This window comes from Tursiops truncatus, chromosome 14, assembly GCF_011762595.2.
Source record: "Tursiops truncatus isolate mTurTru1 chromosome 14, mTurTru1.mat.Y, whole genome shotgun sequence".
Taxonomy (NCBI): Eukaryota; Metazoa; Chordata; class Mammalia; order Artiodactyla; family Delphinidae; genus Tursiops; species Tursiops truncatus.
In genome coordinates this window covers 5,285,461-5,305,600 of record NC_047047.1, presented here as the reverse complement: position 1 = coordinate 5,305,600, position 20,140 = coordinate 5,285,461, and the positions used below count along the sequence as shown (strand labels likewise).

Here is a 20,140-nt window from a genome sequence, read left to right as displayed (position 1 = left end):
ACGCGTAAGCCAGCTCTTCGTGGAACTGTAACTGAGGGAGGACCCTACGGGGCCTTCCCAGAATAGACCTCCACCCGTGTCCCCCGCCTGCCTTTTGTCTGTAGAGAAACTTCAGCCAAAGAAGAAATTTAATCAGAGAAGTGAGAAAATGCAGAAAGAAAGGAAAACAGGCAAGCAAGACAAAATAATAATACTTTAGCCATTAAGCACAGTCAAGGACCTTTAGTTCCTCCTCAAGGACTCTAGAGAATATTCTGAGCCCTGTTCCTTGAGCTGTTTTGCAGATACTGAAACCCCCTCCAGGTGGGCGAAGTTAACTGTCTGCTGCCCACGAGCACGGAGACCCCAGACCGGTTGGAACCAGAAGGTTGATGATGCCGACTCCCGATGACCTCACCACCAGCCAATCAGAAGAGTGTCCACGAGCTGACCACGCCCTGCTCCTTGAACGCTATAAGACTCCTCACGACCCCCTCCAGGGCAGGACACACAGTCTTGAGGGCATGAGCCCGCTGTGGCCCGCTTACCTGGCAAAGCAATAAAGCTATTTCTTTCTACTTCACCCACAACGCTGAGATTTAATCTGGCACCAGCGTACAGAGGCCAGATTTTGGCATCAGAATGGAGGTTTTCTTCCTTAAGATCAACTACAATTGTCAGCTAGTGTCGGGGCCCAGAGTACGCGGCTCCAAAATGTGCCGCAGTGGCATGTTGGTTAATTTGATTGAAAAGTTACTTGAGAAACGGCCAACACAGGAAGGACACTGACCCTCCCCCTCGGTCTCCCTGAAAACAGGAAATAAATCTCCGGTGTGAATGGTGCCCTTCCGGCACCAGGATGTAAAGAGACACCCTTATCCCCAGAGACAGGGAATTCAGGCTGAGAACAAACCATGTATAAACAAACCATGTTACCTTTTTTTTTTTTTTTTTTGGCCGCGCCGCCAAACTTGTAGGCTCTTAGTTCCCCGAGCAGGGATTGAACCCAGGCCCTCGGCCATGAAAGCACGGAGTCCTAACCACTGGACAACCAGGGAAGTCCCAAGCCATGTTAGTTCTTAATTTACTACCCAAGCCCCAATTCTGTTTAGCGTCTTCACTAATGGGCACCCCAAAACCTAAGTTTCTTTGTCTACTTCTTAGGTCCCATTTCTATAAGACCTCTGTGCACACGATTTAAAATTTGTGTCTTTTTCTCCTGTGAACCTGTCTTGCGCCAGGTTGATTATTGGTCCAGCCAGGAGAACTCAAGACGGGTAGAGGGGCAAACTCCCCCTTCCCCGGACAATAGCAAAGGGCACGAATATTCATGGGCTTATATAGCGCTTGTTAGTAAAGAGGTGAAATAAGGTCAAAGCACCACCGTTAAACTTCACATTGTTAAAAATAACACTTGGTGCAGGAATTCCCTGGCGGTCCAGTGGTTAGGGCTCTGTCCTCTCACTGCTGTGGGCTTGGGTTCAATCCCTGGTCGGGGAACTAAAATCCCACAAGCTGCGAGGGTGCGTAAACAAACAAACAAACAAACAAACAAAACTACAGTTAGAGCAGAAACTGGCAAGGCAGAGAGCTAGGTCAATCCCACTGAGGCCCGAAGAGGCGATCTGTGCATCTGCAAGAGGGATGCAGGAGGGTTTTCCAAAGGAGACAAGAAATATTGTCAATCAGCAACCACACTCCCTCGGCAAATATGTCCTGGCACTATGGACCCCAGGGCAGGCCCTGGAAGAGGGTTCTCAGGGCACTCCTCATCTTCTGCAGGAAGAGGTGTGCGAGCAGGTAAATTATAACGTCAGAGGAACGTTCTAATTCTATTAGGAAATCTACAAATCAGTGATGGCCATAGCAGCCCTGATTATATACCAAACACTGCAACCAAGCAGCTGAGGAAGGAGGAGTACATTTCATCTCTGTGTTCTCCTCCAGGTCGTCAGTGCCGCCCGGGTTACTCGTCAGGGCTTGCTGGGAAATATCCAAGGCGCCCTGATGCATGATGGCGTGCAGATCCAACTGCAGGATGCCGACTCTCCTGCTGTTTCTCAGCACCGTTCTCATGGTCTAAAGACAACGGCAAACGCTACACTTGGTGAAATCTTGTCATCTTACTTTGGCCTAATGCCCCCTCTCCAAATTACCCAAACTTTCTTGCTGTCGAAGAGAAAGAAAAGTGGATTTGGGTAGTTTTGCCCGTTAAAACGGAATCCTAGGGCTTCCCTGGTGGCGCAGTGGTTGGGAGTCCGCCTGCCAATGCAGGGGACGCGGGTTCGTGCCCCGTTCCGGGAAGATCCCACATGCCGCGGAGCGGCTGGGCCCGTGAGCCATGGCCGCTGAGCCTGCGCGTCCGGAGCCTGTGCTCCGCAACGGGAGAGGCCACGACAGTGAGAGGCCCACGTACCGCAAAAAAAAAAAAAACCAAAAACCAAACCCTGAATCCTAAATGACAATCAAAATGTTTAAACTGCACACATTCTAGAACTGGCTTTCTGAAAGTCGGCATTTAGGACGCTTCTGCTCACGGGCAGACGTCTCAGGGGCCTGCAGCGCCTCCTCCCAGTTCCCTATTCTCTGCACCCCGAGCAAGGGGCCTAAATTCTCTAGAGAGGGAAACAGTGGGTAATTGGGCTCTGCCAGGCAAGTGCGGTTCTGGAGAACAGGGCGGCGGCCTCTACAGGATGGCTGTGGGGACTCAGAAGCTCTCCTGTCCTTCCTCTGGGGAGCCTGGGGCAGTGAATTGGGCCTCCGCTGTCCAATGGGACAAACCTCTCCCTTACGTGTTCGGGGTCTGCAGGACGAGCGGTGAGTCATCCTCACACCAGCCCCAAGAGCAGGCACTACAGCCATGTCTGTTTTACGGAGAGGAAAGGGGCCCTTGGGTATTCAGTAAACTCTCCTGGAACAGTGAGTGTAAAGGTACGGCTCCCAGCAGGCCAGGCTCTGGACTCTGAGCCGGCCGCTCCAGTGGGTAGGGATGGAGGTCGTGTTGCAAGGTCGTTGCCATCGCCCCAGTGGGGAAGGTGAAAGTGCCCAGAACCGGATGGGCCTCTAGCTCAGAAGGAGAAACAACCCTACTGGTGGCGGATGGAGGTGGTCAAAGGGCGGTCCCGGCTGGGCGCCCCCTGGCCAGGGCTGATTTGGGGCAGAGGGCCGGTCCCAGGCTCCGTCCCCATCTGCCGCCGTGGGATTTCAGAACAGATCGTAGAACCTCTCCTTCAGCCCCTCTCTCCCCTCCGCTAACACCCAGGAGTGAGAAGGTCAGAGCCGAGGACCTGGTGCCCCGACACACAGAGTCCGCAGGGCCATATGCACAGGGTGCAGGGTCTGCCTGCCTGTCCGTCTGTCCTAGGCTCTGCTACAATGCCCTTCCACCTCTGACGTTGGCTTGCCCGGGACGCCACCCCTGGGGGGCCTCCCTCTGGAACTTTAGAACCGTGACCTGCTGGCCCTGCGTCCTCTCCTCCACGGGCAGAGCCTGGAGGCCGGAGGGGAGGAGGGGTGGCTTCCAGCTGAGCACCTGGGGCCCAGCAAGCTGTCCTCTGCCCCCCAGGTGGGTGGGCCGGCCTCCCTGCACGGGGCCTGCTGCCCGCTCTGAGGGACAGTGGCAGCCTGCACTTTTCGCTTTGGGAAAGCTGCTTTGTTCCCTCCTGTCTGGTTGCCTGAAACCTACCTTTGCCATGTTGGAAAGGTATGTCTTTCTTCTTAGTCTTTTGACAAACACAGTAACTTCTGTGAAGAACAATGAACACGCCCATTACTGATGCTGTAACTTCAGGTTTGCACGCAGGAAGGCAGGGACGAGGAGGCGCCTGCGGGCAGCGCACACGGGGTGGGGGGGGCGCACCCACCCGCCCAGGAGGGCAGAGCCGTCCACCTGCCCCACCCAGCCAGGCCCCCAGCCTCCCCACCCCCCTGCCCGCTCGCCCCTCCCAAGTGGCTCCAAGATCCCGGCAGGGGCGCAATGCCAGGAAAGTGATGTCCTCCAGCGTCTGCCGTGTGCTCCGTGAAGTTGAGGATTTTGCCCAGGAACGCTGACTTCCCCCAGCTTCTCATCTCTCCATGCTCTCCTCGGGAAACGATCAGAAATGAGAAAACATGAGAGAGGAGGTACTCTCCTGGATGTACTCATTTATTCATTTATTCACATATTCACTTACCGGGGACACTCGTGCAGCGTCTGCTGGGTGCGGGCTGCACGGGTGGATGAAGGGGAATGACCTCCACCCTCCAGGGGCTCCCCATGAAGGGTAGGTTACCAGGAGCACAAACAGCAGAGTAAGTGCTCCCGGCAACGTGAGACACAGGAAGGAAGTGAGCAGTTCTAGCGGAAGAAGGTATCAGGGACGGCTTCATCTGGAAGGGGACATTCTGCCTGGGCCTTAACGTGTAGGTAGGAGTTGGCGGGGAGCAATGGTGGGGTGGGGGCGACTAGGCACAGACAGCAGTAGGAATAAGGGCCTCTTGGGGACGACCAGTCTGCGGTGCTGGGGAACGCCAGTGGGTCATGGGGGGCAGGGGGACAGGGTCGGGCCAGAGGCCAAGCAGTGAAGGAGAGAGGACCATCCAGGCAATGGGGGCCGTGGACAGTTGTTAACTAATGGAATCGCTGTTACAGAGCACTTGCTGGGAGGGGAAGGGCGTGTGACCGAGGCGGGGCAAGGCTGCAGGCAGGCCCATCAACTAGGAAGCTACTGAAGATCCTAGAGGGGTTTGGAGAGCCAGAGGGCTGGGATTAGCGCAGGCGGTGAAGGGGCCACCGGAAAACTGGACCCCTTTCACGCCCCTCCTTTCGCAGCAAGTTCCAGACCTCACTTTCTCTCTGCAGGACGCTTCCTGCTGCCTTCCTGGCCGGCAATCACACGGGCCCAAGGGCCCAGCCTGGCAACGTGAACTTTTCCAAGTGGGTCAGAAAGGGATCAACACAGCCCGGCGTGCTGGGGATGCCAGGCGTGGGTGAAGATTAGACGTGGCCTGTTCTGCGGACCCTCGGGGGAGACAGCGCACAGGGTGCAAGCGTGGCAGACCTGCAGAGGGGAAGGGAAGGAAGTGGTGACGGCTTGGTGGGCGGGGAGAGCTAGAGGCAGTGATGGAGAACCTCACAAAGGCAGGAGGGAGAAAACCGGGAATTTCCAGGACCGTAAAACATGCGACCCACACAGTGGGTGTGTGACGGCGTTCGCAAGGGCCACGGAGCTGGAGGGATACCAAGGGGTCAGATGCAGGGAGGCCGGGGACAGCCAGCAGAGCAGCTCGGGCTCCCAAGAGGAAGCCGTCGCAGGCAACAGCAGAAGTGTTCAGACACCGCGCCCTGGCAGCCGGATGGAGGGGAAAGTCACCAGGGTGACTGGGACCACGTGGGCGGAATTTCTAAGGAGGGCGAGATAATCTCTGAGCCTCGCGGGAGCCCACCCAGAGCACGGAGAGGCGGGAGGATGCTGGGGTCGGAACCCTTGCCGGCCCTGCTTGGGTGGGCAGAGAGCTGAGGACTGCAGCTGCCGCCGGGAGCTGGCTCAAGGGAGGGGAGGCACGGCCCGCCTGCCCCTTGCCCTTTCCCACCTCCCTGTTCCCTTGGCCCCGCTGCGACTCACGAGGGGGAAATGGTAAGAGGGTGTTGATGTATCAGCACAAGCATCCCTTGCGGGCACCACAGGAAAAGCCGGGACAGCCGAAGCGGGCAGGCCTGGTGGACTGCAGTTTAGTGCCTGAGGACAGAGTTAACACAAGAGGGGAGGAGGCCTGCCCCACGTGGAAAGTTCATCTCCTCTCACAGCATTTATGTTGTCCCTCGAAACCTGCCTCTGAGCTTGGAGGTCTGTAAGAGGGGCTGGAGGACCTTCCGAAGCAGTGAGCAACTGCAGCTTAAACTTCTTACTAAACAACTGGACAGATTTCAGATGCTGAATAGAAGCATCTTCCAAAAAGTCATGAAGGAGAACGTCCTCAATTCCCTACAACAGAAATGTCAAGACAGGGACCTCCCTGGTGTTCCAGTGGTAAAGAATCCGCCTTCTAATGCGGGGGACGCGGGTTCGAAGCCTGGGAACCCTGGTCCGGGAGCTAAGATCCCACACGCCGCGGGGGCAATTAAGCCCGTGGGCCGCAACTAAGACACGACGCAGCCTCAAAGAAGTGTCAAGACATGTGACTGCCGGCCGGTGTGGACGGCCTCTGGTTACGAGTGGCCGCAGTTCACGTGAGCCACAGACAGAGAGCGAGAGGCCAGGTCTCCACCTGCCGAGGGCTCCGCTACCTCGCAGCCCTGGCCACTGCCCATTGGGCAGGATATCAGGCTGGAGAAGCTGGAATCGGAATTCTTCCCAAGATTTCCAAGTATTGATAACTGATTCAAAAATTTAAACACCCCAAATGCTGGCCAGTACGGGGTGGGGGGCAGGAGGGGAGTTCAAACCAAAATATTTAAGGGCTGGACCCAGCCTCCAGTTTTCAACCTTTGTGGTAAAAATTTAGAAGCCCTGGATTTTTTTTTCCCTAAGAAAATAATAAAATAAAAGGTAAAAGTTCATGACTAGCTTAAGGGGAGCACATTTTCACTGTAGAAATTATATATAATTGACCCCCAAACTACAATAATCACTCCAGAGCTTAAAAAACAAACCCGCAAGGCCTGGCAGTTATATATAATGCAAAGCAGCTACTCCAATTACTCCTTTTAAAAAGCTCTCTTTGGGCTGAAATAGCAGAGGAAGAGCTCTGACTCAGTTCAGGGTTCACGGGTCACCGGAGCCACAGGTCACCATGTGCACTGGCTTTTTCTCTACACGAGCTAACTCAGATTCTCAGTGAATTCAGAAAGAAAAGCTGAGTCTTAGGGAAAGATCCAAGGCTCACGGTCCATGGGCCCCACGACTGCCTCCTCAGAAGGTCTGAGGTCCACGGACACCGCCGAGAGTGAGGGCTGCGGGTCTAACCCCAGCACCTGGTACCAATTTCTGGGAAGGATGCAAACCGGCACCTCCAAGGAGTTTCCTCCTACTTTGTACGGCTGCCCGTCGTAGCATCTAAGGAGCTGGCACACGTCAGGCAATGACACGAGCGTGACCGTGTCCTGCGGCAGAGATTTCCAGAAGGACGTGAGCGAGTCCTCCACCCGATGTGAAGCACAGAACGCATCTCTGAACGCTCGTTTTGCGCCTGGTGAGGCCTATCCAGCCCACCTGCCCGACTCTTCATCAGCCCCAAATGGTAACAGAATGAATTTCATTCCAACCCACGTAAAGCTCTGCCTGTTGGCTTTTCCAAGCTGTATCTCAGAAGTGATTTTACACCCATCAGAGACCACCTGCCAGCTGGGCGGGAGAACGTGGACCACCTTTTCCTGAGGCGTCTTCGGGAAGGAAGGCTGTTTCTGACCACAAGGGGGCTCCTACTGATTACAACAGCATGAGGATCAGGGCCCGGGGGTAAAAACCAGAGTTCAGAATAAATCTTCATTGACTGATTGACCCCCTCAATTATTTTTCAGCTCAGGAAGAAATGTAACCGTATGGAATCAAAGATACCTCGGGGGCTTCCCGGGTGGCGCAGTGGTTGGGAGTCCACCTGCCGACGCAGGGGACACGGGCTCGTGCCCCGGTCCGGGAAGATCCCACATGCCGCGGAGCGGCTGGGCCCGTGAGCCATGGCCGCTGAGCCTGCGCGTCCGGAACCTGTGCTCCGCAACGGGAGAGGCCACAACGGTGAGAGGCCCGCGTACCGCAAAAAAAAAAAAAAAAAAATACCTCGGGACTTCCCTGGTGGTCCAGTGGGTAAGACTCCACCTTCCCAACGCACGGGGCCCGGGTTTGATCCCTGGTGAGGGAACTAGATCCTGCATGCATGCCGTAACTAAGAGCTCACACGCCACAACTAAGACCCAGTGCAGCCGAAATAAATAAATAAATACTAAAAAAAAAAAAAAAAGACTTCCTCCTTGACATCACGTCAGAATTCACCTAAGGACGGCGTAGACTAAAGGGATCTGGTGGGATTCCATTGCACCAAGGAGCCTTCTTTAAGGACTTCTGTGGACAGCTTCTGTTTTGTTCTCCCCCACGCTGACTTTTCAGAGTCCATCTTTGGACCAGGTGGCCAACCTGAGTTGTCAGCTCATGAGGACTCTTGCCTTTGGGGATTCCTGCAGCTCAGATATTCTGAGACATCACAAGACTGACCCCAGGGCCCTCCAGTGACCCCAGGCAAGAGGCTGTTCCTTCTGTGCAGGCTGTCAAGGGAGTGAGGCCCGACCCTGGACTCACCTGATTTTCAACTCTCTTCTAGAGAAGACGTCTCCCAAGAGACTCATAGATACTTAACGAAAAAGACAAGAGTGGGATGAGCAGGACGTGTTAATCCTTCGACTCCCAGGCTGGAGGCTTTTGGGGCTCGCGGGTCTGGATGAGACAGCAGCACCTCCGCTCACTCCCCCAGCACCCATGTCCCAAACCGTCTAATCCCGGTGCGTCTGCTTCAGAAATATTTCTGATTGGTCCCGCTTTCTCTCTGACGTCACTGTCATTGGATCTCCCGATCCAACCCTCCTTCCTTCTCACCTTGACTGCGACAAAACCTCCCCCGCACCCTCTGCTCCAATATGGCCCTTGGATGTCACTGCCAGCCCGTCTCCTCAGTAAGTCAGGGTCTTCCAGAGGCCCTTCCTGGCACCGGCCGATTCCCACCTCCCCTCTGGCTTCTCTCCTTTCGAGATAAATCCGGCCACAGCGACCTTCTTGTCCTGTGATGCCGGTGACCATCCTGCTGCCTTCGTCTGCACCACTGATTCCGCCTGGAATCCCTTTTCTACCCCATTTCGAATCTGTTGAACATCTGCTTTTCTAAGAGAGCTGCCAGCAATGTGGCCTCCCCCAGGGAGCCCGCTCCAGCTGTCTCTGTTCCTCTTCCCTTGGGCACCCAGAACAGTCCATCACACTGTGTTCTAGAACTTTCCATACGGTATCATATTCATTGGCGTACATCGTTCCTTTCAGTACCAGACTATAAGCTTCTCCAGCCTCCTGGGGAACACCTTCCTAGTTCCAGAAACGGTGCTGGTCACAGGGTAAGAATTCAGTTAGTACTTGATGAAGCAATGAAGGCAAGAAGGAATAGATTTCTTTTTTTAAAAAATTTTTTGGCCATGCCATACAGCATGTGGGATCTTAGTTCCCTGACCAGGGATCAAACCCACGCCCCCTGCATTGGAAGGGTGGAGTCTTAACCACTGGACCGCCAGGGAAGTTCCAAGAAGGAATGGATTAGCTGTCCAACGTGCATGGATGTTGATAACACAGCATTAACAGGCCAGGGGCCACTCTGAAGACAGCGTGGTCCCTCCCTCCCTCCGCTGCTTTACACAAAGTACAAAATGCGTTCATGCTGAGTGAATATTATCTCCCAAAGCTGAAGTGCTTAGAACACGGAGGCCTCAGAAAACTTTTAAGAGTGCACTTGCTTCCCTGGATTTTCATTTTCTATAGTAAAAGCCAGAATTCACAATGGTTAAGAGATTTGCTTGTGTCTTCCACAGTCAATTCTAGAATAAAATCCAATCATCACGATACCCGTGTCAGAGCACCCTTCTTGTTCAGTCAGCGTGGACCCATGACGGCTCTGAAGCATCCCTGAGGATTCCAGGGTAAGTCGCGTTACCAATACTGTGCTCCAAATCAGCTGGAATTAGGATCTAAAAATAGCTGAATTTTTATTTAAAGTGTAAAGTGATCCGTATGAGCACCTTGCAACCTTTCCAGATGATTAAACTGAATAAAAATACACCTTCAAGAGCTCACTGACTATAAAACAGCTGCATTCTAAGCACTTCAGGCAATGAATTCCCACCAGACATCCCTCCAGGGGTCTTTTCCAGTAGAAAGGTTAAGAACAAGTCATAAATGCTGGTATTTTGCAGCTCAAACCTACTCTTCTCTCTCCAGTTCTTGGTTCCTCACGTTCTGTAAAATGTCTTGACAATAGTTGCAGTATTCGTCAGCGAGAAAGGCCATCTAGGGAGGATATGGAGAATCATTTCAGTGTGCAGCCCACTTCCAGAATGAACTGCTCCTCAAAGACCTTTCTGAGGCCCTGAGATGCTGCATGGGTTGCTATTTGGCTATGACAGCAGCCGGGCTCTTGCCTGGGGCCGCGGGTTTTTTAGCTATGTGAAGTCATGCATCACTTATTGGCCTGAAATTGATGGAGTTCCATTGTTGATGCCATGACTCGTACATTTCCAGGATCTGCACCACCCACTCTAAAGGCCACCGGTCTTTGACCACTGTCTCCCCTAACCCCAATTTCTCCCTCCACATCCCCCAGCCCAGGTTCCAGGAAATGCACATATGTGTTCCCTGCTCTGTCACGGGGAGGCCCTCATTCTAAAAGATGACAACGTGGTCCCACGTGGAGCCTTGCTATAGGACGTGAAGAGAAGTCCTGAGTTTCCTGACCACCATCAAGCCCAGGAGGGAATGCTGGTTCTCCCTGGTCTGGGAGAAGGCAAACATTACTCCATCTGGTACGACTATGGTCACAGGCAAACTAAGAAGCCAGTTACTGCCCCCAGGTAGCCAAGGCGTGAACGTTAATCTCCCCGATGCGTGCAGGCCTACTCTTCTGTAGGAGAAGCTTCTCTGCCAGTTCCTGCTCCCAGAATGCACTTCTCCCGAATTCCGACAAAGGCGACCCAACTGGGTCTGTCTTATTCGGCGAATGACTGTCACCCTAAAAACCACTTACACGTGGATTCTTTCTTTAAGCCAGGTGATAATTACACTGCTGCTGTGGAGTAATCTTTTATCCACACCTCTGGACACACTGTTGATCCCAGCAATTTTCCCTTTTATTTCACTGCAAAAAATACTAACCTTCCTCTGTAAGTCTACGCACTACAGTCATCAGGGAGGAATTAGGATTTAATATAATGCACTCTTACTGCCGTGTATTACAAACACTGAATAGTGACGTACAATAAAAATATTACCTATGGATAATTTGATGCCATAAGTACATTCTACAACTCTTGTCTATCTCATTGTCCCTCCCTGAACTACAACCGTATCCTGTCTGGGTCACCGTGCCTGGATTATACAAATGGTGAGTCATATAGAAAATCTCAGGGCCTAACGGACAAGGAAAATGAGGGGCACAGACTTTCCTTTAGAAGAACAGATTACAGAACGTAAAACCTTTCCATCAAGGGTGGAAAAAGGCAACATGAGGAAAGCGAATTCAATATTCCTGCCTTTTGTCATCCCTGCTGTTCTCCCCGCCTCCCCTCCCCACCCCCTCCTCCCCCAGAGCAAGGGGAGGCATGTGCTCCTGGTTTGAATGAAGGACATCAACTGTATTTGAAACGATTTCTTCAGGATTTTCCCAGACGCCTTTTGAATAGCTTCCACTTTAATAGAGTAGGTGACAGCATCCCTGGGGTTTGGAAGTTAAGCAGCTAAGCCTGCTGGACTGCAGCTGGTGGGGGCGGGGGGGGGGGGCTGGCTCCGTTTCATTTCCCCCAACCTAATGGCCCGCTGTGTGGCAGCGCAGTTCCAAGGTCAGCAGTTCCTCCTTTGCTCTCTCCGTTCTTACGCGCTCAGAGCCTTACCGAGCTACTCGCTTATATCTTGCTTAGTAGATCGTTTATGTGGGTTTGCAGTAGGCTCTCGTCTACAAGCCACTGGAGGCCAGAGCGGCCTTCTGAACCGCCAGCCCCTATCCTTAGGGCTAGGAGTGCCCCCAGCTGCGCGCTGCACCCACAGAGAACAGCCACCGCCAGCTTTCTCCTGAGCTGATGCTTCCCTGTTATCAGCCAATATCACATTGAAGTCCAGGGGCGTTTAGGGTCACACTCAACAGTCTCCTGAAGGACTTAAAATCTGTTACTTCTCAACTCTTTTGTGGTCCTGAACCCCTTTGAGCATGTGATGAAAATGACCTTCTCCCCAGAAAAATGCACAGTACGCACTACATGCTGTGAAGATGCCAAGTTAAACTCCCGTTGTTAATATTCTTGGAAGCAAGTAGGGGTGTAGATGTCTAAATAAATAAAGCAGTAGCACAGAAAGGTGATAGATCAAGAGGCATCATTCCATGGGGTGCTGTGTGGTTTCCACTGGGGGCTGTTCCACCCTCATTCCTACCATTAACATTGGCAACATTCAGAGTCCTCTGATGGGTACACTTCCAGGATGTGCGTTGGGGGGACGATGCTCAGGCTGGTCATCAGGAAGGATGGGGCTGTTGCATGGACTTCACTGGCCTGGCCACCAGTGCTTCTACTGGAGAAGAATTGAGGGATCCTCCTTTCCAACCCTGGGCTACTCTCTCCCCTCACACTGCACGATCCTAACCGCGTCCACTTTCTCCGCAGCACACATGACCTCCCGGGCTCATCAATGCTCTCCTGACACTGATTCTGCCAGTATCCAAGCCCGTGTTTCTCAAGGGTGGCCCTGAAACCAACTACATCAGGATTCCTGGGGTGCTTGAGGTTCATATCGCTATGAATCACATGAAGCCAGAAATCTCTCGCCTTAACCAGCTCCCCAGGTGAGCCTTATGCATCGCAAGCTGAGACTGCAGCTCCGGGCAGGCTGTGTCGTCCAACTCTGCAGAAACCCCTACATTAAACACGGCGACTTCTAATTAGAATTCAAAATTCTAATTTCCGATACTTCACAGTTTCACCTGTGCAGAAGAAGTCATCTGAAAACACAGTACTGTCAGAATGGAAAGGGAAGCTACGACCAAAAATAATAAATTCAATGCATTCCTGAAGTCAATTCCTTTTGGGCTCTTCCTGTGAAAAGAACTGATCTTTCAGAAAAAAAAAAAAAATCATAAATTGAAATCTTTTCTTCCTAATATAAACAATCAGAAATCTAAAGGGAGCGAGTGTCTGGTGCAGAACTACTAAAGTCTGAATCTCTGCGGGACAAGGCATTCAGGAAAGAATCAGGGGGGATTCCTGTTCTGGAGGAATAATTCAGCAAAATGACAAAGAAAAAAGTGAGAAATTCTATTCAGATTTTTTTAGGTGTATTAAATACAGCTTGGGATCTTCAGGAGACCCAAGAAAAGCCATTGGGGTTATCATCATTCATTTATTCTGCCCACCTTTAGTGAGCACGTACTAAGTGTCAGCCCCTGGAGAAACGCTGGAGGACCTTCCTGTCATCACCTGTCCCTTTAGGCACCACCTGCCACCCCTGAGTTACTCTGTTGATTCTCTTGATGCCTCTTGTCCTTCCTGCACTCTTGAAGACACTGCTCCCAGAATTATCACCCCCAAAGCAAATGTATCCTGTCATTCTGCTTCTGAAGATGCCTCAGTGGTTTTCCCACCGTCTCCTGGGCGACACCCAAATTCCCCAGCCTGGCACTGACAAGCTGTCCACCACCTGGACCTCGTGTTGAGTCTACTTCTCCCCGACATCCTCACTTCTGGTTCTCACTGCCCGCACACCCCCCAGCATGAACGCAAGCTACATACACCCTCAAGGTCAACACCTCCTAAAAAGAGGACCTCAGCAACTCTGTCCAGGACCAGCTCAAGGGCAGCAAGATAGGTAGAATAACAGCTCCTCGAAAACGCCCACATCCTAGTCCCTGGAACCTTATGTGGCGAAGGGGCTTTGCAGATGTGATTACGGTTAAGGACCCTGAGATGGGGAGATGATCCTGGATCCTCCAGGTGGCCCCAATGTAATCACGAGGGTCCTTAAAAGCACAGAGCCTTTCCCAGCTGCAGAGAGCCAGAGAGATGGTGTCATGAGAAGGACTCAGCCTGCCTTTGCTGGCTGAGGAAGTGGCCACAAGCCAAGGAATGTGGGCAGCCTCTAGAAGCTGGAAAAGGCCGGGAATAGATTCTCCCCTCCAGGTCCCCCAGAAGGAATGTAGCCCTGTCAACCCCTTGCCCTTAGCCTGGTGAGAACTAGTCAGACTCATAACTTCTAGAAATTTTAGATAATAAGCTTGTGTTAAGTCATGAAATTTGTGCTAGTATGTTACAGCAGCAACAGGAAACAAACACAGGCCACCTCTTCCATGAAGCCTTCCCTAATTACTCCTGGCCCACATCCTTCCTCCCTCCCTCCCTCCCTGTGGAGTTCCCAATCCCCCTGTAGCAGGCACGGGCCCCTCACAGCACACCCATAGTTTTATGTCTGTCTTAGCTCCCCAGCTACGAAACTGTATTCTATTCAAGTTTGGGGAATATGCTTTTTGTTTCTTTGTCTTTACTTTTCTTTCACACCCCATTCAGCTCTCAAGAGGGTTGGTCACAAAACAGGCTTTTCAAAGGGTGTCTACTCAATGCCACTTGTCATATCAAAGTGCTATCCTGTCATCCTGGGCAACCAAAGAAAAGTTCACCTCGTGATGTCACAGATTAGCTATTCATAGTTCTGGTGTCCTAATTCAAAGAGTTATAAATGTAACTGGAGACACTTTCACACAGATCTGTTGCTAATAACCTATGCTTCTTTTCTAATTATAGCAGAAGAAACACTGTTAAACAGCTGATGAGTAGCTAGGTAGTTTGTTCCTGAGGACGGGGACCTCCTCTGTCCCTTCACGTCGTGTGTACACAGTGGACACGCAACAGTCCTGGCTGGAGGGGTGACTGGTTGAGGGCTGCCCATAATAAGAATGTGACACACAGGAAAACAGTTGCATCTAATTCAGCAATTTCTGAATATTCCAGGGTCTATCATACAAATCTATTTTATTCAACACTCACTGCTCCTTCTTCTTGGAGAATGCTGTTATAATTAGTAGATTTTTCAAAGGCAACGACGTCTCCACTGTGACATAATAGATAACAAAGAAATAATTTCAGTCAGACACCCATTTCTGAGCATAAGCATAGTTTCTTTTCTTTCCTTTTTTTTTTTTGTGTGGTACGCGGGCCTCTCACTGCTGTGGCCTCTCCCGTTGCGGAGCACAGGCTCCGGACACGCAGGCTCAGCGGCCATGGCTCACGGGCCCAGCCGCTCCGCGGCATGTGGGATCTTCCCGGACCGGGGCACGAACCCGCGTCCCCTGCATCAGCAGGCGGACTCCCAACCACTGCGCCACCAGGGAAGCCCACATAAAGTTTCTTTTGCAGTGAGGTATTTGTTGGGGGGTAACTTTGATTTCGAAACCCTCCTCCAAGTTTCTTTCCACAACTGCTGATTATCACCCGCTTAGTTTTTTTTTTTAATCCGTTTCTGTAACTGGGAGAACCACGTATTTATTTTTATAGGTTTATTCCCTTCAGAAACAAGACTATGATGTCATCATGGGTAGGACTTGCTCCAGTGAGAAAAGAAAAATTATCATGGAAATGAAGTCTTCTATTTTCTGATTTGGGGCTTTGAAAATGACGTGCTCAGAAACGATAACATCCTCTGAGTTGATAGATGAAGCAGGGCAGCTTCACAGAACAAGGAAACTGAGAATGAATAATAAGATGTAAGTTCCATGTCACCATGTCTCTTGGGTTCACATATCGTACTGGAGACGTTTATTTATATGTCGCAGAGAACAGATTCAGTTCTATCCATGTGGTGTGGGGCATTTCCCCTTTAATTGTGGGCATCGAGAAACTGGGAGCCCAGGGCCCCCCACTTTGCACAGGAAATGTGCATCCTCCAGATGCCGGAGGTGGTGGCTTCTCCACGCCCTGCCCAGAGCTGTGGCTGCGCCTTCCACTCCCGCACATGTCCTCACGCCTGACTGTGTGAATTCTACGTAAATATGCAAAGAGGAAGGTAGCCGGCAAATGCTCTGCTTCTGGAAGCAAGACCATGGTCTTCAAGGCAGGGGTGGCCTGGGGCGGGGTGCGAGTCAGAGGGGAGTGGAGGAAAATGGCTTTCATCTCACACAGGAAGATCCTACATCCCCTCCCAGCCTCTCTACAGCCCTGGGAGCTCTCTTCTGAAGGTTTGGGTCAGTCCATTCTCCATGGAAATCTGGACAGAACACTTGATACCCACGTGATCAATGTTTCTGCATGATATTCTATTTCAAAACAGGGCAGAGAGATTCAGGGTCTGCCTACATGCCCACTAGAAAGCCACCCTCTTCACTGTTCAGTAAGAGTTGTTGTCACAACAGGAAGTGTACTGTGGACTGCTCATTGGCAAGAGGGTTTCAGGACGTGGAATCTGTTCAACCTGGAGGAGATCCAGGATGATGGATTGACGGAGAATCTGAAATGTCTCGGGAGTTCCATCTGTCATGTCTCAATGACATCTTGGGTAGGTGTGGACGACGACGGAGTTTCTCCAGGTAAAATCTATGAACAGCCCACGGCCACAAAGATTCTGAGACATTCCAGCAACGAAAACAACAAGCGGCAATCACCGCCTGAAAGCCTAAAACCTAGAGTGAAGGAAGACAAGGGATGTCAGAAACCAAGGCTCATTGGATAAAGGGCTAATAGCAAAGGAATCCAAGTAGGAACACAGGATCACCAGCCTTTAAGAGATGCTTAAGAATCACTTGTGAGGCTTCCCTCGGCCGAACTGGAGGGAGAGCAGTTTCTCTACGATCCACGGCTGTTCTCCTGCTGCCCCTAATACGTCTTCTTTGGAAAATGAATGCAAGACCGTGAATGTGTTCCGCTCCGTCCATCCATTTCTCATTCGTGCGTCCGTTATTTACTGCGTACCTACTATATGCGGGCATCACGCTAGGCCCTGGGGGATACAGCTGTGGTCGTGACGGACAAGGTCTGCCCTCTGAGAGGTTACAGCCCGTGGAGGAGAAAAGCTGTTAACATGAATAATTGCCAAGTCATTGTTATGACAGCTGAAGTACAGGCTGTCAGGGGAGTCCACGTCAGAGGGCCCGTCCTCTTCTCTTATTAGTTCAACAGTTTAGGGGCCTATAAACTGGCAGCTTGATCAGCTCAGGGGCGCTTCCCCTGTGACTGGTCAGTGCGCTTTGGTTGGTACTTATCACAACCCTGCACTTGGAGAGCGCTTACTGAAGTCTTTGGATGGTAACAGCCATCTTCCTGGGACATTCCTTTGGATACTCAGGAATCTGGAAGCCAGAAGGTCTGGTTTCTGACTTAAAGGAAGGACGAGGGAAACCCTCCACCTTATGGCTCACCCCTCCCCCAGCCCTGACTCAGGCAGCTTTGGAGGCTAAGCCACTGAGAGCGATACTCAGTAAGTTTGGATTTGTAAGTGAAACTCCCAAGTTTCTGCCATCGGTTCAATGTAGAGTATGAGTTGAACTCAACAGCCATTGAAAGGAGGGTAGTGTTACAAGGGGACTCCTCGCCATGCAGAAGCCTGTGTGAGGCCGACAAGGGGACGCAATGCTGCTATCCTCACTGGGGAGATATGCAAGTTTTGTAGCACTTAATTGGGGGATTTTATGCACTGAGACGACAATAATGGGAAACAGAAATTTGTCAACCTCACGGAGAGATTCGGTCACCTGTTACAAAGTCCTCATCTCCACGTAGCCAGACGACGATAGCTCTCTTGTGCAAAGGAACGGAGAGGCTGTCTCTTCCCACCTTTGGAAGGTCCTCATTCAATAAATGGCTCATCACATGGGTCAACATGTAGGTTCAGTAAGATCTTAATTATCTATTTTAAAAACTACCTAGTTGCAGAGGTCCCATGCTAGCCAAGAGGCATTAAACCTGCAGGAGACAGAGGGTGGCAACGTTAGAGCCAGGCTACACAGCAGCTGAGCAGACAACAGCTGCCGGCGACCAGCCCTACTACCAGGGAAGGTCCGTGCAGGGCCAGGTCCAGGGCGTCGGCGCCCACAGCATCTGGCTGAGTGAACACTGCAGCGCTGACTGTGCTCTGATCTTGCAGGTCAGGCTGGGCTAGGCTAGAAGGGGCGACCGTGGCAGCCAGGTGCCCCACCGAGGGGTCTTCCACCCGAGAGCAGGGGCGCTCAGGGTGAGGGGCTGAAGCAGGACTGGAGGGAATAGTTTTAGCTCTCAGGGTCCAGCCAGGATGGCCTCGTGTTCTGGGGGAGGGGGGCGGTCACTGTCCCTGTGTCATTTCCCGTGTGTGGTTCCGATTCAGTCCTTCGGGCCATTTATTAGGTTGTGATCCAAAGCACAGTCATTGTGAAAACAGGGCTCTAAGAAAACCACAGCAAACACCCAGAGCTGACCTTGCTGGGAAGCAAGTGCTTCCAGCTCAAAAGGAGGTCTTCTTCCATCATCCTCTGAGGCCTGAGATGCTTTAGTTTTAAAATTTTTTAAATTATTTTTTTTGGCCGCATAGCTTGTGGGATCTTAGTTCCCCATCCAGGGATCGAACCCGGGCCCTGGCAGTGAATTGCCCAGTTCCTAACCACTGGACCACCAGGGAATTCCCCCCTACCTTTTTTTTTTCTTGAGATGCTTTAAAGGCGTAGACACATAAAAACCACATTTTGCTTTAATTAGTTTTTACCATCAATTTGGCTAAGAAGGGTCCGACATAAAGAGGGCTGAGACCTGATTGTATGCCACACGACTCATCCTTTGTTTTCCCTAGAAAATCTTTCAAATATCGTGTTAGCTTTTTGTAGTTTTTTAAGGAACCTCCATACTGTTCTCCATGGTGGCTGTATCAATTTACATTCCCACCAACCGTGCAGGAGGGCTCCCTTTTCTCCACACCCTCTGCAGCATTTATTGTTTCTAGATTTTTTGATGATGGCCATTCTGACTGGTGTGAGATGATATCTCATTGTAGTTTTGATTTGCATTTCTCTAATGACTAATGATGTTGAGCATCCTTTCATGTGTTTGTTGACAATCTGTATATCTTCTTTGGAGAAATGTCTGTTTAGGTCTTCTGCCCATTTTTGGATTGGGTTGTTTGTTTTTTTGTTATTGAGCGGCATGAGCTGCTTATAAATTATGGAGATTAATCCTTTGTCTTAATATGTCTTCTGGCATTTAACTTTCTTTTAGTTCTAACTGCAATTTGCATCCACATTCTCAGGTTTTGACATCAGTTATCATTAATCCAGACCTTCATTTACATCATTTGGGCATCGTCATTTGCCCTTGCAAATCATTCTAACAGCAGTGAAACAACGTGAAGCGATTACAAAGGTAAGAGGATAAAAATGTAATAAAACTGCATTCACCTCCCATACTTGTTCAGCATCAGATGTCGGAGGGAAGGTGCTTCATCTTCTGATCAATGAGGGGGCTAATTTCAATTTTTACTCAGAGCACACGAATTAGTTATTTTGGTTTTGATTAGGAGAAGATACCCTCAACTTGATATTTTTATATCTAAAGTTAAACAGTCAGTAATTGTATTCATATCAGGATGGGTGTTATGATCGCAAAAGCTTTATTTAATATAATTTTGATTATACTAATGATGCTAATTACTGAAATACGCTGAGCATTTACCCATTGCTAAGCGCCTTACATGCGTCACCTTAGTCGTCACAACAACCCGTTAGGTGGTGGGTAATAATTCATTATTATTCCCATCTTACGTATGGGAAACGAGAAACAATTCAGAGCCAGAAACCCAGCTCTAACTTCACGTCTTCACCTCTATGACCTCTTCCACTATTCCGTCTTGTAAGACACACGTGTGTACGATAACAAATAACATACACAAGGAGGGCAAAGGAAGACACGAGAGTTTTGAAACAAAGTGGAAAAGAACCACCTTCTTTCTTTAAATTTTATTTTACTTTATATTGGACTACAGTTGATTAACAATGTTGCGTTAGTTTCAGGTGTACAGCAAAGTGATTCAGTTATACGTATACATGTATCTATTCTTTTTCATTCTTTTCCCATTTAGGAAGAACAACCTTCTTCTTAAACCGGGTCAGGGGAGCGCCGTGGATTTGTCATTTTCTGCGTTGGGGGCTGTTGCTTTTACGCTGCTTAACTCTATTCCCATTAGATTTTATGAGCAATAATGGCAAAATGATGACCTGGCGGGACACCTTTAAAAGTGCTGAAAGTCTAACTTCTTCACATTCACCTTCCGGAGACAAAACTCAGCAACTGGATGCCAGGCTTCCTCAGCAGACAGCACATTCGTTGCCTTGTCTCGGCGTCTCAGCTGGAGATGAGCACGTGAGGGACGCTCTGAACACGTGAGCTAGTTTGGGAGCTTCAGAGCATTACCGGCTTTTAAAACCTTCCCTGAGGGATTCCCTGGTGGTGCAG

General features: G+C 50.7%; 1 protein-coding gene and 1 long non-coding RNA gene across 12 annotated transcripts in view; one reads left to right on the top strand and one right to left on the bottom strand.

Annotated features, from left to right (window-relative positions):
- RFX8 (regulatory factor X8) overlaps positions 1–20,140 on the bottom strand; it is a 69,513-nt gene that overhangs the window by 11,451 nt on the left and 37,922 nt on the right. For 3 of the 11 annotated variants that reach the window (XM_073791018.1, XM_073791023.1, XM_073791024.1), the window contains 3 exons: positions 9,910–9,992; positions 3,665–4,061; positions 1,902–2,058 (listed from right to left, as the gene is read on the bottom strand). In XM_073791018.1, coding sequence (XP_073647119.1) covers positions 1,902–2,058; positions 3,665–3,673 — 166 coding nt within the window. In that variant the 5' untranslated portion in view covers positions 3,674–4,061; positions 9,910–9,992. Of the gene's footprint in view, positions 1–1,901; positions 2,059–3,664; positions 5,019–5,582; positions 5,697–7,514; positions 7,662–9,909; positions 9,993–14,722; positions 16,351–20,140 lie in introns of all 11 variants that reach the window. The other 8 variants (XM_073791015.1, XM_073791021.1, XM_073791019.1 and 5 more) reach the window with 6 other exon arrangements.
- Positions 8,555–12,511, top strand: LOC141276298 (uncharacterized). The gene is made up of 3 exons (XR_012325573.1): positions 8,555–8,620; positions 9,518–9,625; positions 12,353–12,511. It is a non-coding gene; the product is annotated as an uncharacterized lncRNA (long non-coding RNA).